The sequence below is a fragment of the Lineus longissimus genome, chromosome 7 (genome assembly GCF_910592395.1).
Source record: "Lineus longissimus chromosome 7, tnLinLong1.2, whole genome shotgun sequence".
Lineage (NCBI taxonomy): Eukaryota > Metazoa > Nemertea > Pilidiophora > Heteronemertea > Lineidae > Lineus > Lineus longissimus.
The window spans coordinates 902248-919976 of NC_088314.1; the positions used below are offsets into that span (position 1 = coordinate 902248).

Here is a 17729-nt window from a genome sequence, read left to right on the forward strand (position 1 = left end):
ATTCTAAACAGCGTCAACCAGCGCCCACCAGCGTCCACCAGGTTTCAAGTCAGATATAAGTCATCAAAATAAAATTTAGTGGCCATTAACGTAATAAATACACCAAAAAACACATTTCCTGAAAATTTCATGACATTTGGGTGTAAGATAAGGGAGATGTTGTCTAAAATCACAGTGCTCCTCTTGTAATTGGAAACCCTATCATTTCCTCCAAGTCAAATCCAACATGGCCGCCGACTGGGTGGTGCTGGTACATTTTAGACAACAACTAGCTGATCTAGCACACAAATGTCATGAAACGATCAGGAAATGAAGAAAATGTCCTGATTGTTTCGTTTATGACCATTAGATTTTACTCTGATGACTTTAAATATGGTTTTAAACCTGGTTGACGCTGTTTAGTATGACCCGAATGAAGTGGCACGTGAGTCAAGTAGCAGATTACGAACTCTGTAACATGGTCGACACTGTTGAAAAAGCGTTGAAAAATGTGAAAATTTATGTTTTTTTCTTAAAATTTTGCATCATTTCTAGTTTTAATCATTTCCCCATTGTTGTCAACTTGACTAACTAAACATAAGGTACACAAAATGTTTTCTGTAACGTTGATTTGTTTGAAAACCGCAGAAAAAGCTGTGGCCGGTTGTAGGCCTAGTCGAGTCTGTGAAAAGTAGTAGGCAGTGTCAGACCCAGTTTTAGTGTAGCCTGTAGTGCAGGCAAATGGGAGTCCCTATACTATAGATACATGAACTTGATTGGGAACAACGTTTACGAAGATGTCTCGTCACGTTGCAGTAATGTAAAAATGCATGGTGACGTGACGCAGCCAACACTATATGTAAACGTTGTTCCCAATCAAGTGCATGGATCTATAGCACACCCCTACACGGTGGAGTCAGAACGGTTGCATGATGTCTATTGCAGTGCTTGCGTGAGTGAGTGCCACTGGGTTCTTTTTGTCATTGGTGCCTCATCTCGTGCCAGGCCAGGCCCAAGTACAACTACAAGTGAAACTGAACAACCCTCGAAGTCGACTCGAAGCAGAGACGATGCAGAAAATAATTGTTGTCTTTTAATTCTTTCAGGACGTCTTCTATGTTCTTTCAGGATGTCCGTGTTCAACCATTGGAGGCGTATGTTTCCTTCCCAGAAGTTATTCACAAAAAGTAGCCTACTCCAAGGCATGACATCAGTGAGAGATAGAAAATATAGGTGCAGCCAATGCAGATATGTTGCAAGCATGCAACAGTCGTTATCTCCCAGAAACGAATGTGAAATTTCAAAGTCGTCAGTTCAAACTGGAAGACATTCATTTGGCAGTTTCCCTGGTGCCAATACTGAGAGTAGCAATATGGATACTCTCACTGATCTGTTACTAGAGAATGTTATTTTTGAAAATGGTAACTATAGATGTCATCACACCAGTTAGAGATGGTTGTTTAGTGCCAAATAAACCCTAAATGTAGGCACAACACAAAAAAGAAGGTGTAGTTTGTGACCACACTGTCATTTGTTTGTCATTTTGCTGCTGGTTTGAGGCCTTCAACGACTTCCTTGGACTTGTTCCATGATTTCCATTGTGAATTTCACTTCCAGATAGCACAAACAGTTAATACAAGGATGCATCGGGTCTATCTTAGTCATCTCATAGAGATAAGTGATACTGTCTCAACAATCACATCCCAGGAATATATGGAAATCTTAAATGTCTTCAGTTCTGATGAGATGTTCTGTCATGTTTGATTTGTCATTGTAATCATTATCATTTCTTGTATGTTCTGAAACCAGCAGTAAGCTGTCTCCTTCTTCCAGGACATGTAGTCGCGGTGAACAAACCAAATGGATTAAGCCTACACATCAAAAGGGAAGGCAGCATGGATGATGAAGCTCTCGGCCTCACTGATGTGATTCCATTGATGAAACAGCGACTGAATGTGAAACACCTAGAGACTGTTGTTGGGATCAACAGGTAAACTGATTGCCATGATGAAGAAACGTTAAACTATGAAAGCCAAGGAAATGCTTCCTTATTAACAGAGGCAAACTTAACATATTGTTAATATACAGGAGGGCCTATTCAGTCATAATTATTCCAAGCTCCAAATGAAAACTTACAGTGCTCGGTGTCCAATTAGCCCCTCTCCATTTAGGACCTAAAGAACATGTAACTCTTTATTACCTCAACAGAGAGGGTGTCCCTAATAGAGAGGTGTCCGCTAAGGGAATTTCAACGGTTGTAAAATGATTGAACGCTTTCAGGAAATACAGTGGGGTCATCCTCTTAGCCAAGTCAAAAGAGGTGTGCCAGAAATTGAAGAAGTTCTACACATCATCTGTTCCAGCACAACAAATTCTACCGTATACTTTCTGGTAAGAATTCCTCCTAGAGTTGAGCTTGAAACATTGATGCTGTTTTATAGTGAACATTATCGTCAAACCCCTTGAGACAGACTGAGTTTGAAGTATGGGTTTTATCCGATCATGAATTGGAGCGGTAAAAATGTCAAAACCAGGTTCTGATGGACAGCTGTAAATCCTCTTTTTCTGGAAAATCACAGCCTTGCATTTCATTGGGAGAGACCCCTTGAATATGTCAACCTCAGTGAATAATACATCATTTCATTATCTTTCAGGGGACTGACTGTCAGAGTTCCAAAACCAGATCAAGGCACTGACAAGTTCACTGTCACAAGAAAGCAAATTGGCAGCCATCTATTGGTCAGTACTTCATACTTGAAAGTCTCTGCCTTATTTCTCATTCTCCACAGATACATTATTGATTCATATTTTGTAAAACCGAAAAGGCACTTCTTGAAGTGATAGGTTTTTGTTATCCCCTTCATATTTTCCAGACTTATACTGTAGATAACCCTTCAAACAGAGCAAAGGAGAGAGGCGCATATCTCAACCCGTTTATAAAGTATGAGGTGCTTGATCGAACCACCTCGACCAAATGTGCTCTTGTGGAGTTGAGACCCACAACTGGTTAGTGTCATAGACTTCGTCGTTAAATTCGATACTGCTCTTCATTTCTGTTGTTCTCAGTTTGCCTACAATGGTCAATCAGATGCTCATTTAGGAACAATGAACCATCTCCTGTGTGCTCCTGAGGTCACCCACAGCTTGACCCAGGATGTTGTAGCTTGTTAAGACTTCCCATTGAAGACCCTACAACTGCAGGCCTTCAAACTCTCTACTTGTAATTTCAGGTAAATGGGATGTCATCCCACTGTACATAGTGAAAAAGTTGGCAACTCTTCTTGGAGACCATGTGTATTCATCAAGACTACGAACAGTGCTTGGACGGCCTGTGTTTCAAGAACAGTATACAGCTATTCCAGAAACGCAGGTAAAGTCATGAATCTCATAACCATTCCTGTGATCAGCTGATCAACCTTGTTCTCTTTCTGTTATTGGACATACATGTATAAGCTTGTTACTTTCATAATTTACGCTTGCCTTTCAGATTCTCTCCAAGTTGATCTTTCAAAGTCTGAAGACAGACTGGAAGGACATAGAGAAAATCCCTCTGCATTTACATCACAAGAAATTGATAGTGCCAAAATTATCACGCAAAGTTGACAGTGTTGAAATCGAGGCTCCATTACCTGACTTTTTCATGGAATCTATGATTGAATTGGGATTTAGTGATGAATATTTGAAACAGACTAAGGCGGCAGCTCCAGATAAATCAGGACTTGTGGAAGGATTGGTGGAAAAAATAGAGAGTCAGACTGAGTGGACAACAGACAGATGATGATTCAAATGTGATCAACGATTTGGGTTTTGACTCTGTGGACAGATTTCGGGAGGGGAGTGACTCAAAAAGGTTTGAGACATAGTAGAGCATGTCTCATGGTGCTGATCATTTGCAGAAATCATTTTGTGCAGATTAAATGCTTTTATGAGACAACCTTTGTTTTTTTCTTTCCATGACTTGCTGTTACAGAGTTTTCATAGGAATAATATCACCCTGATGACCATGACCAAGCCATAGGCAGATGGTGGTGACTTCCAAGGATCAAGGTAACAGGATTATTCAGAATAACTGACATTCCCAATGATGTTATCTTAGTGGTCCAAGGGGAATTCTCCCATGGATGAGACTGTCCTCATGCCTGACTGGAGGTGGTTGTCTCTTCATAGGATATCTTCAAGTATTTTGAGGACAGGTTTTCTCATGGATGTACTCCCTCTTTTGGGAGACTTATGCCTGCAGAAGGTAGTCCCCAGGAAGGATTCCCCCTTGAGGTGACTGTCCTCATGTCTTTTATTTTGAGACCGTTGTCTCAAAGCGATCCTCACACTGAAGCCTATCCATGCATCTTTCTGAAATGGTCGTGTCCAGAAAGGATCCTCACTCAAAGGAGACCGTCCTCCTAACTTTTGGAGATGGTCATCCCTTGGGACAACTTTGAGGAGACTGTTGTCATGTCTTTAAGAGACAGTCAAGTTCAGGTAGCTTCACAACTTGGAGGAGACTGTGTCCTTATCTTTCAGAGACAGGTTTCTCCAGGAAGAATTCTTCTTGGAAGAGACTGTCCTCACGACTTCCAGAGACAGCAGTGTCATTGAAGGACACCCACTGCTCTCTCACCATATGTTGGTCAAAGACAGTGACGAGGGTACATAGATCTTGGAGAGGAAACATAAAACTTCTTTGCAGATGTAGTTTTTATTCAATAAATATTTCAAATCTGTTCAACAATAGTAAGGTCAAGGTGAACAATGCAGTGCCTGTTCAATGTCCAAAAGGGAATTTCTCATCCAAACAACCGGCTGCTTCAGATGACATATGTTCCCTTAAAAAGTGTCAGTGCATTGTACACGTACGACATGTACCCCCTATCCTGGCCATTGTTGAACAAACAATACATTTTGGTCGATACATTTGTATGTACAATGACTAAGATGGCAAATGATACGGACACCAGACGTCCTTGTGTGACAATCCAATGAAATCATTGAAAAGATGAAAGGACAATATGAATGAACATGAGGACAAACTTGTACCACACTATACAACTAAAGCTTGGTAAAGCTCACAGCAAATATTTCTTTCAACAATACATGTATGGACTGTCCTCATGAAGAGCTCCCCAAACCTCCCGATACAGGGTTTTCTGACCTAGAAATCCATTTGAAATATGATGATGCCCTCTTAATCTGAGGTTATTGTACAAGAATTCTGAATAGACAAAGTATTATGGGATGACACTCAGGCAAACATGATATTTTTGGACAGTCCATAAATCCCCCCCGCCCCGACCCGACCTGTCCCAAACTTTTGAGTAACAGCAGCAGTCACAAGGCAACATCCACATTCATGGGCTCAATCGAGGTTACCACAAATGTTTCATAAGTTCTGCTCACTACAGAAAGCCTTGTGACCACTGCCAACTTGCCAGCTACATACAGCTTACACAAATCATTGATGACCATACTGCTAATGCTAGTGGAAAAGTGACACCTTTTACACAAACATTTCTTCAGTTAAGGTGTAACTTATAACTCAGTGCAGCTTATCCACTGACAGATACAGTATGCTGTCTCACCGGCCCAACCCCCAACCATCAGAGAAACCAAGGAACTCAAGTCAATATCATTGTTTCTGTCAAAAGTTTGTAAAACAGTAATATTAAGATCCTGAATAGCTTCAGCTTAGAATTAAGACTAAAATCCTCAGTGTGTAAATGTCAATCCCTCGACTTAATGATGCGTACGCTTTCCTGTAGATGGCAAGATCTTACGCTCTCTTGAGCAGAGAGCGTTTACCGGCCTCATCCACCCCCTGCCATAGGTGGCGCACTTGGACCTCCACCACCTGAAATGATATCACAGAAAATTATTATAAAGCATCGAATTCGAAACAAGAAGTTTCCAAGCGACAGCAATATGTGATCTGAAGCCAGGAACCAGTTACAATATGAACTTACAACTGACTTATGACATAGGGGCCCAACAGACTGACAGGCTGAACTACAGCACTTGAGCTCCTATAGCCTAGTTAGAACAGATTGTTACCAAACTGACAGAATAAACATGATACTAACCTCCTCTGAATCCTCCCATTCTTCTCCTGGGGCCACCACCACCACTGGAAAACAAACAGATTGTTTAAACAGATTGTGAGGGAGTCCACTGCAGTTTACCTCCATAAGTGTAGGCTTTCTATCAAGACCTGAGTCAACAGAACTGAGCACACACTTGTGGACTACTGTTTGCCTCAAACAAGACAGCACAAGACACTCACCCATCAGGTCTGTAATCTGAGCTTTGGTTACTGCCATTCTTGGTCAACGATGGCTGGAAAATAAATGGAAGACAATTAAAGCAAATCAATGCTAATTTTCTAATCATCTCACCAAATGTATACTTATGGAATACATATAGTTGATATTCTACATATACACACTCAAGTTAAATCAAAGCAACATATTTGTACCACAAGTGAGTCAAATATAAGTATGTGACAAGAGAAAAATGTTCATACAACAAATCATTGAAACTATAGCACCAAAAATGTCAACAACAGGTCAACCACTCACCTGGAACATTGTTTTAAAGCTGAAAAAAATAAGAAATAAGGTTAAACAAGTCACGTAACCAACAATGAATACTCTTGAACTGTTCTTTGGAAGTTTACAGGATGGCCAGCTCAGTTTGTATAAAATCTAGTTTGATCAGGGGAAGACACATTTTTTAAAGCATACTGACCCCTGCTGATCAAAACCATGTAGATGTACCAAAACTATGTAAGAGAGTGAACAAAGTTTATAGTGAAATCCTGTATATCATCAAAATCTACACTGAATTATTTCATAATCAAATGTACTGTACTTACAATAACACAAAAAAGTTCATGATCCCAAAGAAAAACTCTGGGATGATGGAAAGTCTCCATGGTGATCTAGAGTCGAGGACCTGACCTGAAAAATGTAACAATCTAATTTACTTATTTCATAATTAACCAGATCACTGTCCTGCCAGGGCTGGAAAGTGCAATTGTTAAACATAAACTACCGGTAAAGGCGGTAACTCAAATCAAGAATGTATCAATCATCGGAACTTGATGGCCATCATTAACTATACATAGGCCCTAGATAGAATCTTTAACAAAATAACCCATTCGTATCGTAGGCCTAGTCATTCAGATTCTATCCCAATCATTCAATGTCATTGTCGACAATGATGCAATGAATGATGACGCAGATTTTACACACGAAAATGTAAACAAAAATGTACACAAGTCACAGCTGCAGGCCTACACGCAACAATTCTCTTGATTTATATTCATCCTTTACACATCAAATATAACCAAAGGGTAGCTGAAATGAGGTAGATTTATTATGTCTTAATCTTGTAGATGAAATTGGAGAGGATTTTGAAGAAAACGAGAGAATATTACCTCCTTCTGATACGTAAACCATCTTTTCGTTTTACTTCGTCAGCTGGTATCCGGTCGTTTCGCTCCCTGATCTTTTCGCCCCCAGTCGGCCGCTGAGATAAAATTCGAATCGTCTTTTTTTACCGGAACCATCTCAGTTCAAATACCTCAATTAGGCAGTAGCAGGTAAGTTTTAACATTATTTTATTAAGGTGATTTCTTTTGGAAATATTCTTTAAGGAAGCACTTGATTATTTACATCAAACGTAGTTTTAAACTCAATTAACCGAATTTGTGTCAATTAGGACTTCTATAATTTAGACGCAACCAAGTTTGTACATCGGTCCACGGTCACATGATTTCAGCCACTTGTCAAGATGGCGGACGTACAGCTTTGTTTTGCCCTTTTCTTTCTGGTGCAAGTTTTTGCTCCTTTTCCCGTCGTATCAGCATTCGACGGGGGAGATGCTGTTGCTCTGATATTAGGGTTAATCATAGGCATTCTAGGAATATGTGCTTGCCTAGGTTGCTACGCCCGACGGAGAGCAGGCCAATAGAAATGACTTCAGATTTACACTTTTTCATGACTTGAAAGAAAACTCCCCATTGCCATTGGGCCATACATTTCCTCATGCTCATCTGCTACTCATTTCGTAATTCAGTGCTCTACTGAAGAATACCCGTAAAGGACACTCGCCGAGAAATTCAACTGTCATTGAGCTTTTACGGACCACTGAATCGGCCATGCTGGTTGGAGCATTGAGTGATTAAAACAGGAAGTGGGGTTTCCTTTTCTGTCTGCTTTTATTCTGCATCTGACTTTACAGACTTCTGCAATCTTAATTTTTGTGATCAAAACTATTAGACCTGTGGTGTGAGATGAGACGCTGTTACCTAAATCCAAAGACGAGGGCAGGAGGCTACACCATCAAATTCAAACGGAGATGGTGCCAAGATGGATGGGGCATTACAGTGTGTGCAGCATTCTGATATAATACAAAAGGGAGATAAATTAGGAGATGTTCTTGTTCGTTGATGAATATATATAGAGGTCCTCGCTGCTGCGAGAAATCGCATGTGCATTAATACAGTAATAGGTATAAGGTGGAAGTTCTGCTGTGACAAGTTCTAATTAGGATTTCAACATAGAGTGGGGAGGGGCCATGCCAAACTAAATTATATGATTCGCATTAGTTACAGGAATAATTGAAACTGTGTACTATCATAGATTTGTGTTGAGGAAGATCATTGCCGTCGTAGATGTAGTTCACTGTGCCCAGAATGATTTTCATGTGATTTGTAAGTTTTCAGCATCGGAACTTCACCATCAGTCAGTGTTCGAAAATGTTTTGACTTCACTCTTGTCTGGATTTGGACTGAGTATTCTCTTCTTAACATCAGAAACCTTTGTACATCACAGTGGTCGGATGGAGGGAAATGGACTAAGACATTGGAATGCTAAAGACATTGAGCATCTGATTCTGTGTACATCAGAGGGATCTTGATATCTTCAGAAAATGACACTGACTGTAACAAAATATTCTCAACTACAGAAATGCCAGAGTTCTACCTTCTCATATTAAATCAGAAAATGGTTGACTTTTCTTCATGTTGAAATAATATTGGTACCTCAATTGTTGTTCGGAATGCTACATGTACTAAGAGATATGAATAACGGCAAGTTCCTAAAAAAACTTTGTTTTGCAGTGACAGTACATGTAGACCTACAATAGCTACATGTGTTGTACATGTAGAATTATTGTGGTCTTCACACCTGCTTTATTTTCTGTGTGTAACATTTTCGTTTCATTCTTTTCATTCCACTTAGATTATATGCTGTACTAAAGAAGTTGATTAAGGTTGGACAGTATGTCATGTGTTTTATATAATGGTAGTCCCAACATGTATTGATTGTAACGCATGTTGCCTGGTATAGATTGTGTCATGTGACACCAGCTGTTCATTCCAGTTGTTGCTATCAGTAATCCGTCTTGTCACTCTGATTGTCACATAAAGTTGGTGTTCAACCAAAGTGTGAAAGTTACCTGTATCAGCCAATGTGATGTTTTGAAATCCATCTGAGTATTGCTGTTTCACACGTGGAGATTGTGATTGTCTGCAGTCATGGAGGACAAGTTGGATGAAAAAATGTGCCCACCTTCAAATACCAGGGGTGCCAGCTGTGAAACAAGACTATTCCGTCTGTGCAGGACACAACTTGTCCTTGTGAGGCTCTGATATTAAACTCTCTGGAACTGTCAGTCAAAAGGATGTGAGCCTTACTCAGATGGTCATCAGGACGCAACCATCTCCCCTATTAGTTAAAGTAGTTTGGTATGGAGTTCCTCGCCGTGTTTCTTCACAGTGCACATATTACTTTTTGTGAGATGTATTCTGATGTATTCTGATTACAGTACATGTGTCATCGTGTGCTTCATATAATTTTCTAAGAAAAGATAAAATATAAAATGATAGGTGGAGGACATGATTGTGTCTCCGCTGTTACAATCAACATTGTTACCCATGTTGCAATTCATGATGTATAGTTAATAATAAACTGATTTATAGGGACTTGTCTCTACTCTCATGTTCATCTTGGGTAAAAGGAGCTGTCTGCTGCAGCTGGATCATACTTACATGGTCTGATGAATCTGATTCAATTCCAGTATTGCCTTGGCACATCTCAAGGCAGCAATGTTCCTTGGAATACACCCAAGGCAGTCTCTGTGTAGCCCTGTCCACCAAGAGAGGCTTTGTCACAACCTGGCAAGATGCTGGCAGATCAACAGTCTTCTCTCCAGTTGATGTGGTCTTGCGTTAGGGCTTTGTCAAAGTGGACTGCCATCTGGTGGATCAACAGACTGTCTCCAATTGCTATGACTTGGCCATTTGTCACAACCTGACAAGACAACAGATCAACAGTTGTCTCCAGTTGCCACTGTCTTGAGATACAGAAGTTGTCACAACCTGCCTCCCAGAAATGCAAACTGGTTGATGGTCTCAATTTGTTACTGTCTGGTGATATAAGGAATTGTCTCCTTAGCTATCCGCAGCCAGTTACAATATGCGGACATCTACCTCCAGTGATCTACTCCTGTTACAAAATTGTTGGATTGTTAGAACCTGATGTTCCAACAGGTTTGTAATACAGGTGTTGACATTAACACACATGCACATCCTCCAGGACAACATGTCTTCATTCGCGACCGCCTATCCAGATCCAGCAATCATCACATCTGGAGCTCCTCCTCAATCAACACAACTGTCACCACCTTGCTAGGTGGGAGGACATCCTGGTGGCACTACACTCCAGACGCAGTGGACCGGTCTTGTCCCTCACCATGAGGAGATACAATGAGAATGACGCAATGTACTGCCCTGGGAGTCCAGATCCAGGTGGCACTTGCCAGAGGTATTTGAAGGATGACACTGGTCACCAACTGTCTGGTAATCAACAATGTGTTATTTCACAGAACTACTGTATATGACAACTTATTAAACTTGAAAGGAAAATTTCTGATCACAAAATATGATTTATTGGTATCTTTATAGTAATCAAACTCGACTGGTGTAACATTCTCATTGGTGGAGCATATCATGTAAGTGAAATGATTTGCCCAATTAACATCCAATATGACAACATACCTGTTAGGATTATCAACAATTCAATCAGGCTCACTCATGTCTTCTCAGCAGTGTATGGCTAAACAATTTGCAAGGATAAATATTCCCTAATAATGACAATTAAATTTTTTTTCAAAAGATTGATCCTTTAACAAAATATTCACCTCAATGTTCTATGAAGAAATTACGACAATATTGACATACAGTTATATATAATGTTCATGAAAAATAACAATTTTGAATTGGAACAGTAAAGAATTGGAACAGTAATCAAAAGCAGTGCAGTTCCATCTACTCACTCTTCTAATAATAACTCACTGTGACTATACTGTTGAGGCGCTCTAGCTGGTCGACACATGTCTTTTACACATTATGCCAATTACAAAGGTACATAGTACATAAGCAGCCCTGAACCGGCTTAAGTACATCAACATAGTATTGTTAGAAAGACCTTTTGATTTTCTGAAAAATGTTCACTTTATCTTTGTCTTGTTTTCTCTGTCTCCTGCCAATATCTCCTATGTTCATGCACTGAAGTGATCTGCAAATATCGGCAGGACCTTGGGGGTGCTAGGGTCATTCAGATTGCGGAGGAACTTCTGTGCAGTCAGACGCTCGCTCGGCTTATTATCCCAAAGACTGCACATCAAAGACTCCCATGTCTGATCGAATTCAGATGTAGGTGCATCGACCACTGAGAGAGAAAAGTTCACCCTCGGCCGGCCATATTCGATGCAGTTCATCAAACTCTCCAAGGAATTGATGGGCCTGTCATCAAATTCTGCTGCAAATGCTTCCTGGGTTGTCACCATTTCCCACAGCATGAGACCAAAGCTGTACATGTCACTCTCCTTGGTGTACACGCCCCCATTCAAAACATCCCACGGTAAGTAGCGATACTGCATCAGTTCTTCCTTGGTCATCTCTGGGTCAACGGGGACTTGCTTTGGGATGCTCATGTTGGTCAGCTTTACAACCATGGTGTTTCCTTCCATTTTGTACTGAAAATAAATCATCTGATTAAAATCCCTTGATCCAACGAGCCAATTCTCACAAATGGTACTAGATCTGAATAAGGCACAAATGTTTTTGACAAGGAAGGTTTTTGTGCAAGTCCAAATTACAGTCTACAACCTGGGCTGGAGGGAGGCCTGATTGTGGTGAAGGAAAAACAAAAACTGGCTCAAGTTACAGACAGTCGCACCACTCAAAACATATTGCAAAGAAGCAATACACTGAATTACGTACAAAGTGCAGCAAAACAGCAAGCCCGAGAGATACTCATACTCACTGCGACTGTGTCAAGAGTCAAATCAAAGTGAACTATGTGTTTGCTGTGGAGGTATTCCAACCCTTGCGCAATCTGGCAGGCAACATTATTAATGAGCGTTTTCTTTGCTTCGTCTGTTTGTGGATTGCCTCCAAGTGATCCTGACCTCATTCGTGATCGGAGGTTCCCCGTCATCGGTTCAAGGATGTGGTAGATGATCTCGGTGTCCTCGACTGTCAGGCCGATGAATTTGGCAATGTTCTTTTCCCTCTCTGGCTTTAATCTGAAAGGAGACACAAAACAAGTTGAGTAAACCTTAGCTATATATGCCTTCACACAACTCGCTACTCTGACATGAGTTTTCCTTTTGGTTTTGCCCCCTACCCTTCTCCAATACAAAAAAATCTTAATAAATAAATTGATTCACGTGACACATCTGAGTCGCACAAAGTACCGAGTAGTCACTTCATAACTTATCAAAACACGTCAGGTGTACATCTTGTTCGCTGAGCAACTGCTGTTAACAAAGGCATTTCATCCCTGAAGTAGAGTTGTGGTGGAGTTGTTACACCAGCCAGCAAGATGACACCTAACAGAAACTTACGACCAGCATTCTTCCTCCACCAGGTAATCACCGATATCTTTCTCATGCACTTTTCTCTTGATGCATCTTAAAGAGATGCTGTGTGTTAGGCTGCGACGCCCTTTGCGAGTCGTCAGCTGTGCACGATGAAGTGTCGTGAACCATCCGGAGCATATAGCTTGGTCGTCGATGACCTTGGTGTCGATGAAGTTATGAACGATGATGTCACGGCTGTTTCTCTTCATGTGATGAACTTGGAAGTGGTGCAGACGTTTGCGAAATTCACTCATCAGCGCTCGGTATCCTGGGTAGAATTTCAACACTTCTCCAGCTTGGCGTTTGTCATTCATGAGCGAGATGACCTGCTGGTTATCGCTCTCTATCAGTTGCGGGATGAACTTCTGAAGGTCATCCACAATGTCGTATGCAGGTTTCATCATCTCTTGTAACTGACTATAGAGATGTTCTGTACTTTTGCAATAGAACTGAAGGAATTTACCCGAATGTTGACGCAAACATGCCTGACAGGTTTTGGGGTTGGAATATTCACTCAAATAATTCTGTTTCTGGTTGTCTGTCAGCATCGTCTTGGCAGCCATGGCACCAAAGGCGACAAGGGCTGGAATGGCTGCAACAACAGCAATGGGCACCACAATGGGTAGCAAGAATGATGCTGCCACTGCCTTCGCAGGATTTTTTACAGCTTTGTGAAACTTCTCATACATGAGCAGAGGACTCAAGTCTAATTTGTCCCTCTTTTTCCATGCCTCGGTGTTTTTCACCTCGATCTTTACGTTGGTGATTTTGTCTTGGATCTCCTCCATTTCCTTTTCAACTTGCCCAAAAAAACCTCGGAATTTGTCACTGATGGCATCAGGTACTTTTTCAAAGAACTGATGATCCTCCTCCCATCTCTGTATCTCCATTGTAATTCTCTCCGTCATCTTTTTCTGAATGTGCATGTAGACCTCGTCAAAGTTATAAACCTTCCCCGGAGCTTCTTCCATGCTCCATTGGCACAAACTTTTCATTGTATTTTCCTCCAATAAATGTTTCTGGAGCTGCAAGTGGACATCTTTTAACTTGGCGTCAACATCTTTCTTAAGTTCTTTGAACTGTTTCTTGGAGAGGTTCTTTAGGTATTTGAGTCGCTTGTGAAGTTCACTGAATTGTTTCTTCCTGTCTTCCTCGGATGACTGGAGATGGTTCAGGTAGCCATCGAGCTGGCGGAGCAGCCTCTGCAACAGCGCTGCCAGGTACCTGAAAACACCACCAAAATATTATACATTTGAGGTACATGTACATGTCTCTGACAAACTGAAGACAGAGTCACAACCGGATACGCGAACAGACACATCCAGTTAAAGACAAGTCACTTTAAAACTAAGACCAGCCAGTACAACCAGGAGACACTGGTCTTTACAACTGTGGGACTCTTCTGACTTCTTGTGGAGCCAGTCAGTGTTGGACAAATGCATATATAACTCGGGAGATCAGCAAAATCAATCTCTTCAAAACACACAACTTTCCACAACACTTTCTATCATTTTTCAAACTTACTTGAAAGACATGAATATCTTGTTCTCCAGACCCACAGGGATGAGATCTTCGATGCCATCAAGAAGATTCTTATACTCCAAGGTCATGTAACCTTCGTCGTATATCTCTCCCGCTTCCTTGGCACTGAACGGAATGATCTGATCAGGCTGAAGACCGCTCCAACACTTGGCCAGCTTCTTCTCAGTGTCTGCAAGCAGACGTTCGTGCTCGGTTACGGGAATCTGCAACGAGGCAATATGATCAGTCAACGGGATGTGATAATTGTCTTCAGGAGGTAACTAATGTCATTTCTCAGCAATACTTTCAACAATTGGTGGAGCAAGCAAACTGTCTCAAGCATGCCAAGGGCTGTGTAAGCAAAGTTGAGGACAATAAAAATGAAAAACTAAGACTTACCTTATCCCATTGGTTGCAAACAAATATGGCCGATTCTTGACTGAAAAGTTTCTGGTTGTCAATTGATTCCAAGGTGCGGACTTTCTTGAGCAGAGCTTGGAGCTAATGAGAGAAATAGAACAGGGAAAGTGCAATTCATTCAGTCTATGAATAACGAACTGATTATCGAATGAGAGAACGATATATTTGGTACCTTCAGCGTGTCTTCTCATCAGGGCACTGTGTGCTTGATGACGATGTCAGGGACCATTGAGACAATATTTCAGTGAGTCCGCAGTTCTCACTAGTCTGAGTGTTAGTTTCCACAAGCAATGCAGCGAAGTATTTGATACCCGAACTGAGACTTACCCGATCCTCCTGGACGCCTCCTCTGGCATTGCTGTTGATCACGTAGATGAAGCCAAATGCACTCACAAGATTCTCTATCACAATGTCAGTAAGCCGTGGACTGTCTCCGATGCCCGGGCTGTCAATGATTGTCAAGCCATCCTGAAAGTGAATTTCTAAAGTCACTTTTAAGCCCAATGTTTATGCTCATGAGCAGAAGCCCAATGTCAGCAAGCAAAATCAGATCAGTATAATACTCTAAACTGAGAGGACAGGAGGTATAACACATGTATTGTTGAAAGCCGGTCAACGTCCGCTGCACGAGAAATATCATGAGAGGAAATCAGAAAGTAGGGCGCTGGCTTCACAGCCTTGATGGGAAACAACCAGCACAAACAACCACAAAGTCAACTGGAAGACAACGATTGAAAACAACAAAAATCTAGAATTACAAGAAATGAGTTTACCTTGAGAAGCTCATTGGGAAGAAACACTTCCACCGTCTTGTAGCGCCCCCTTTTGTTGTTGCTTTTGTCTCGAGTATCTTTCTCTTCAATATATTTCGCCGTGGTCTGGAGAAACTTATCTGCCTCCACCTTGTCAATGAATGGGCGTGGCCCAGTCTCTTTAGGCAGGACAATCTCAAACTTATCGCTGATCGAGTCATCGCTAGGTGTTTGGCAACCTACAGCGGCTTTGGCTTCTGAGCTACCCTCGGAACTCAACCCCTGGTCGAACCATTCAGGGACATAGTCTAATTCATTCCTTTTTGCAAGATCCCTCAGAAAATCATCATTATCTGTCACATATATGAGAGGTTCTTCAGGTTTCCATGGATGCACCCTGGCCCCACGCCATTCACCATATTTTAGCTCACATAACGTCAAGGTGTTGCTTAGGAAGTTAGCTGGAAGGACCTTTTCCTCGAGAAGGGTGTTCACAACCGATGTTTTCCCGGCGCAAAGCTCACCTGAAAAGACAAGGTTATTGACATTTCATGACCATAGCAAGAGTGGCAGGGAGAACGTCTCCAAGAATCTCTGGAAAAAATTTGAGCTTCAGAATACATCATTGACTTACAAGTTGATCAGAAAACTATGTCATACATGACATGCCACAGATTACTTGATACAATTCACATACAACATCGATCACATTCTGTTCGGGTTCTGCTTCAACTTCAAATGATAATACATCCTTCACCAAGAGGTTTATGCGATGTCGAGGACATGTGGATGATCGCTCACCTGTCACTAAGATCTTGCACTCTGGATTGAGTAATTTCTCTACATGCTCCCGTAGCGTGTCTGGAAACTTGAAGCCTGGAATACTCTTCTCAAGGTCACCAATCAAGGGATCATCGTCTGCCACCTTGGCCAGTTGTTGGATGCACTCCTCGAAGATTTCTGTCAGTTTTTCACAGCTTTTTTGATAATGTTTCTTCAGCCTTTTGAACACTTTTAGTGGCTGTAATTAAGCAAAAGACCAAGTTATTCATGACATCAAGAGCTCTGAGACTAATACTGTGGAGACCGTAACACATTACATTATCTTGCACTTAGTACCAAATTCTGAAAATAGTTTTTTTACAAAATAAATCAGCTCCAGCTCCTGTGATCAATGTCAAAAACTCATTCATCACTTGTGTCCTCGGGTAATTCATTTCATATGGATTCCCATGAAGAAAATAAACGAATTACCTCATGGCCTCGTTTTTCCATCTTATTAACTTTGAGGAGATGAAGCTTGAGACACATCTGGACTTGAGCAAGAGTTGTGGCCTGTTTGAATCCTTTCACATCCATCATCTTTGCCATCGTCATTGCATCGGTCAGCTTCAGGTTATTGATGTGACGACCACCAAGCAATTCTTCAAACTCCTTCCGTGACAGCTCATAATCAACATCGTCGAGATTGATATCTGGCTCCATGTTGATCAGCTGTCAATACAACTTGGAAATGATCCAACAATGGACAAACATGAAACCTGAAAAACATTAGACATTTCACTCTTAGCAACAGATGATGCAACTTTCCTCTCACTTCTGCAAGGAGCCTCTTGGTACTTCTCCACAGGTTATTTCTGTTTTGGATAAGTAGACAAGTTTTACATTGCAATGATACTAAAGAATCATCATGAGACTCAGTTTTTTGCCACTCTTTCATCAGTACGAAATATCAAGAGGCCGAGTAAATTGAAAACCGCATCCGATTGTCCTCAGCCAATATACGTCGATGGTTCATACGACTAGGACTATCCATTTTGGGTACCGATCCATTTTCTGTCAGTACTGTCAGTCATGTCAAGTGTAGTATGTCAGTGTCTAAATCGACTATATTTACCTGAACGGTTATTTAGAAGATGCTTTACACCACAACCATCGACAGCAACCTAACTGTGCTGTGTGATTGTTCGGGATACTTAAAGGGAAAACTAAAAGTTCCTTGCATGCATGCTGTTCACTTCCTGATTGCAGGCTTGTGGGGAATCCCGAGTTTTCCAATACGTCACTGCCACGGACCGGCTCCAGCCAATGAAAATGCTCCGTGGGCATCACGTGTGTGCCAAAGATATTTTTAGC

At 41.3% G+C, this 17729-nt stretch overlaps 3 protein-coding genes across 6 annotated transcripts; 1 reads left to right on the forward strand and 2 right to left on the reverse strand.

Annotated features, from left to right (window-relative positions):
- Positions 1 to 451: 451 nt before the first annotated feature.
- LOC135491270 (mitochondrial mRNA pseudouridine synthase Rpusd3-like) lies at positions 452 to 3894 on the forward strand. Of its 4 annotated transcripts, none has more exons than XM_064777020.1 (8): positions 452 to 581; positions 1086 to 1400; positions 1813 to 1969; positions 2260 to 2370; positions 2634 to 2718; positions 2853 to 2985; positions 3210 to 3349; positions 3467 to 3894. In XM_064777020.1, the coding sequence occupies exons 2-8, from the start codon at positions 1109 to 1111 to the stop codon at positions 3755 to 3757; spliced, it is 1209 nt and encodes a 402-aa protein (XP_064633090.1). In that variant the 5' UTR covers positions 452 to 581; positions 1086 to 1108; the 3' UTR covers positions 3758 to 3894. The 4 variants fall into 4 exon arrangements, with proteins under 4 accessions (XP_064633090.1, XP_064633089.1, XP_064633091.1 ...); XM_064777019.1 differs by having other exon boundaries at positions 1108 to 1400; XM_064777018.1 differs by lacking the exon at positions 452 to 581 and having other exon boundaries at positions 686 to 1400.
- A 762-nt stretch (positions 3895 to 4656) lies between these two features.
- LOC135491016 (selenoprotein K-like) lies at positions 4657 to 7496 on the reverse strand. Its single transcript, XM_064776635.1, has 6 exons — positions 7409 to 7496; positions 6845 to 6929; positions 6549 to 6567; positions 6254 to 6306; positions 6054 to 6097; positions 4657 to 5824 (listed from the first exon to the last, which is right to left on the reverse strand). The coding sequence occupies exons 1-6, from the start codon at positions 7428 to 7430 to the stop codon at positions 5781 to 5783; spliced, it is 267 nt and encodes an 88-aa protein (XP_064632705.1). The 5' UTR covers positions 7431 to 7496; the 3' UTR covers positions 4657 to 5780.
- A 2898-nt stretch (positions 7497 to 10394) lies between these two features.
- Positions 10395 to 17615, reverse strand: LOC135490690 (uncharacterized). The gene is made up of 10 exons (XM_064776047.1): positions 17491 to 17615; positions 16848 to 17134; positions 16395 to 16614; positions 15615 to 16117; positions 15169 to 15309; positions 14821 to 14922; positions 14425 to 14645; positions 12886 to 14124; positions 12303 to 12564; positions 10395 to 12012 (listed from the first exon to the last, which is right to left on the reverse strand). The coding sequence occupies exons 2-10, from the start codon at positions 17076 to 17078 to the stop codon at positions 11536 to 11538; spliced, it is 3396 nt and encodes a 1131-aa protein (XP_064632117.1). The 5' UTR covers positions 17079 to 17134; positions 17491 to 17615; the 3' UTR covers positions 10395 to 11535.
- Positions 17616 to 17729: the final 114 nt, after the last annotated feature.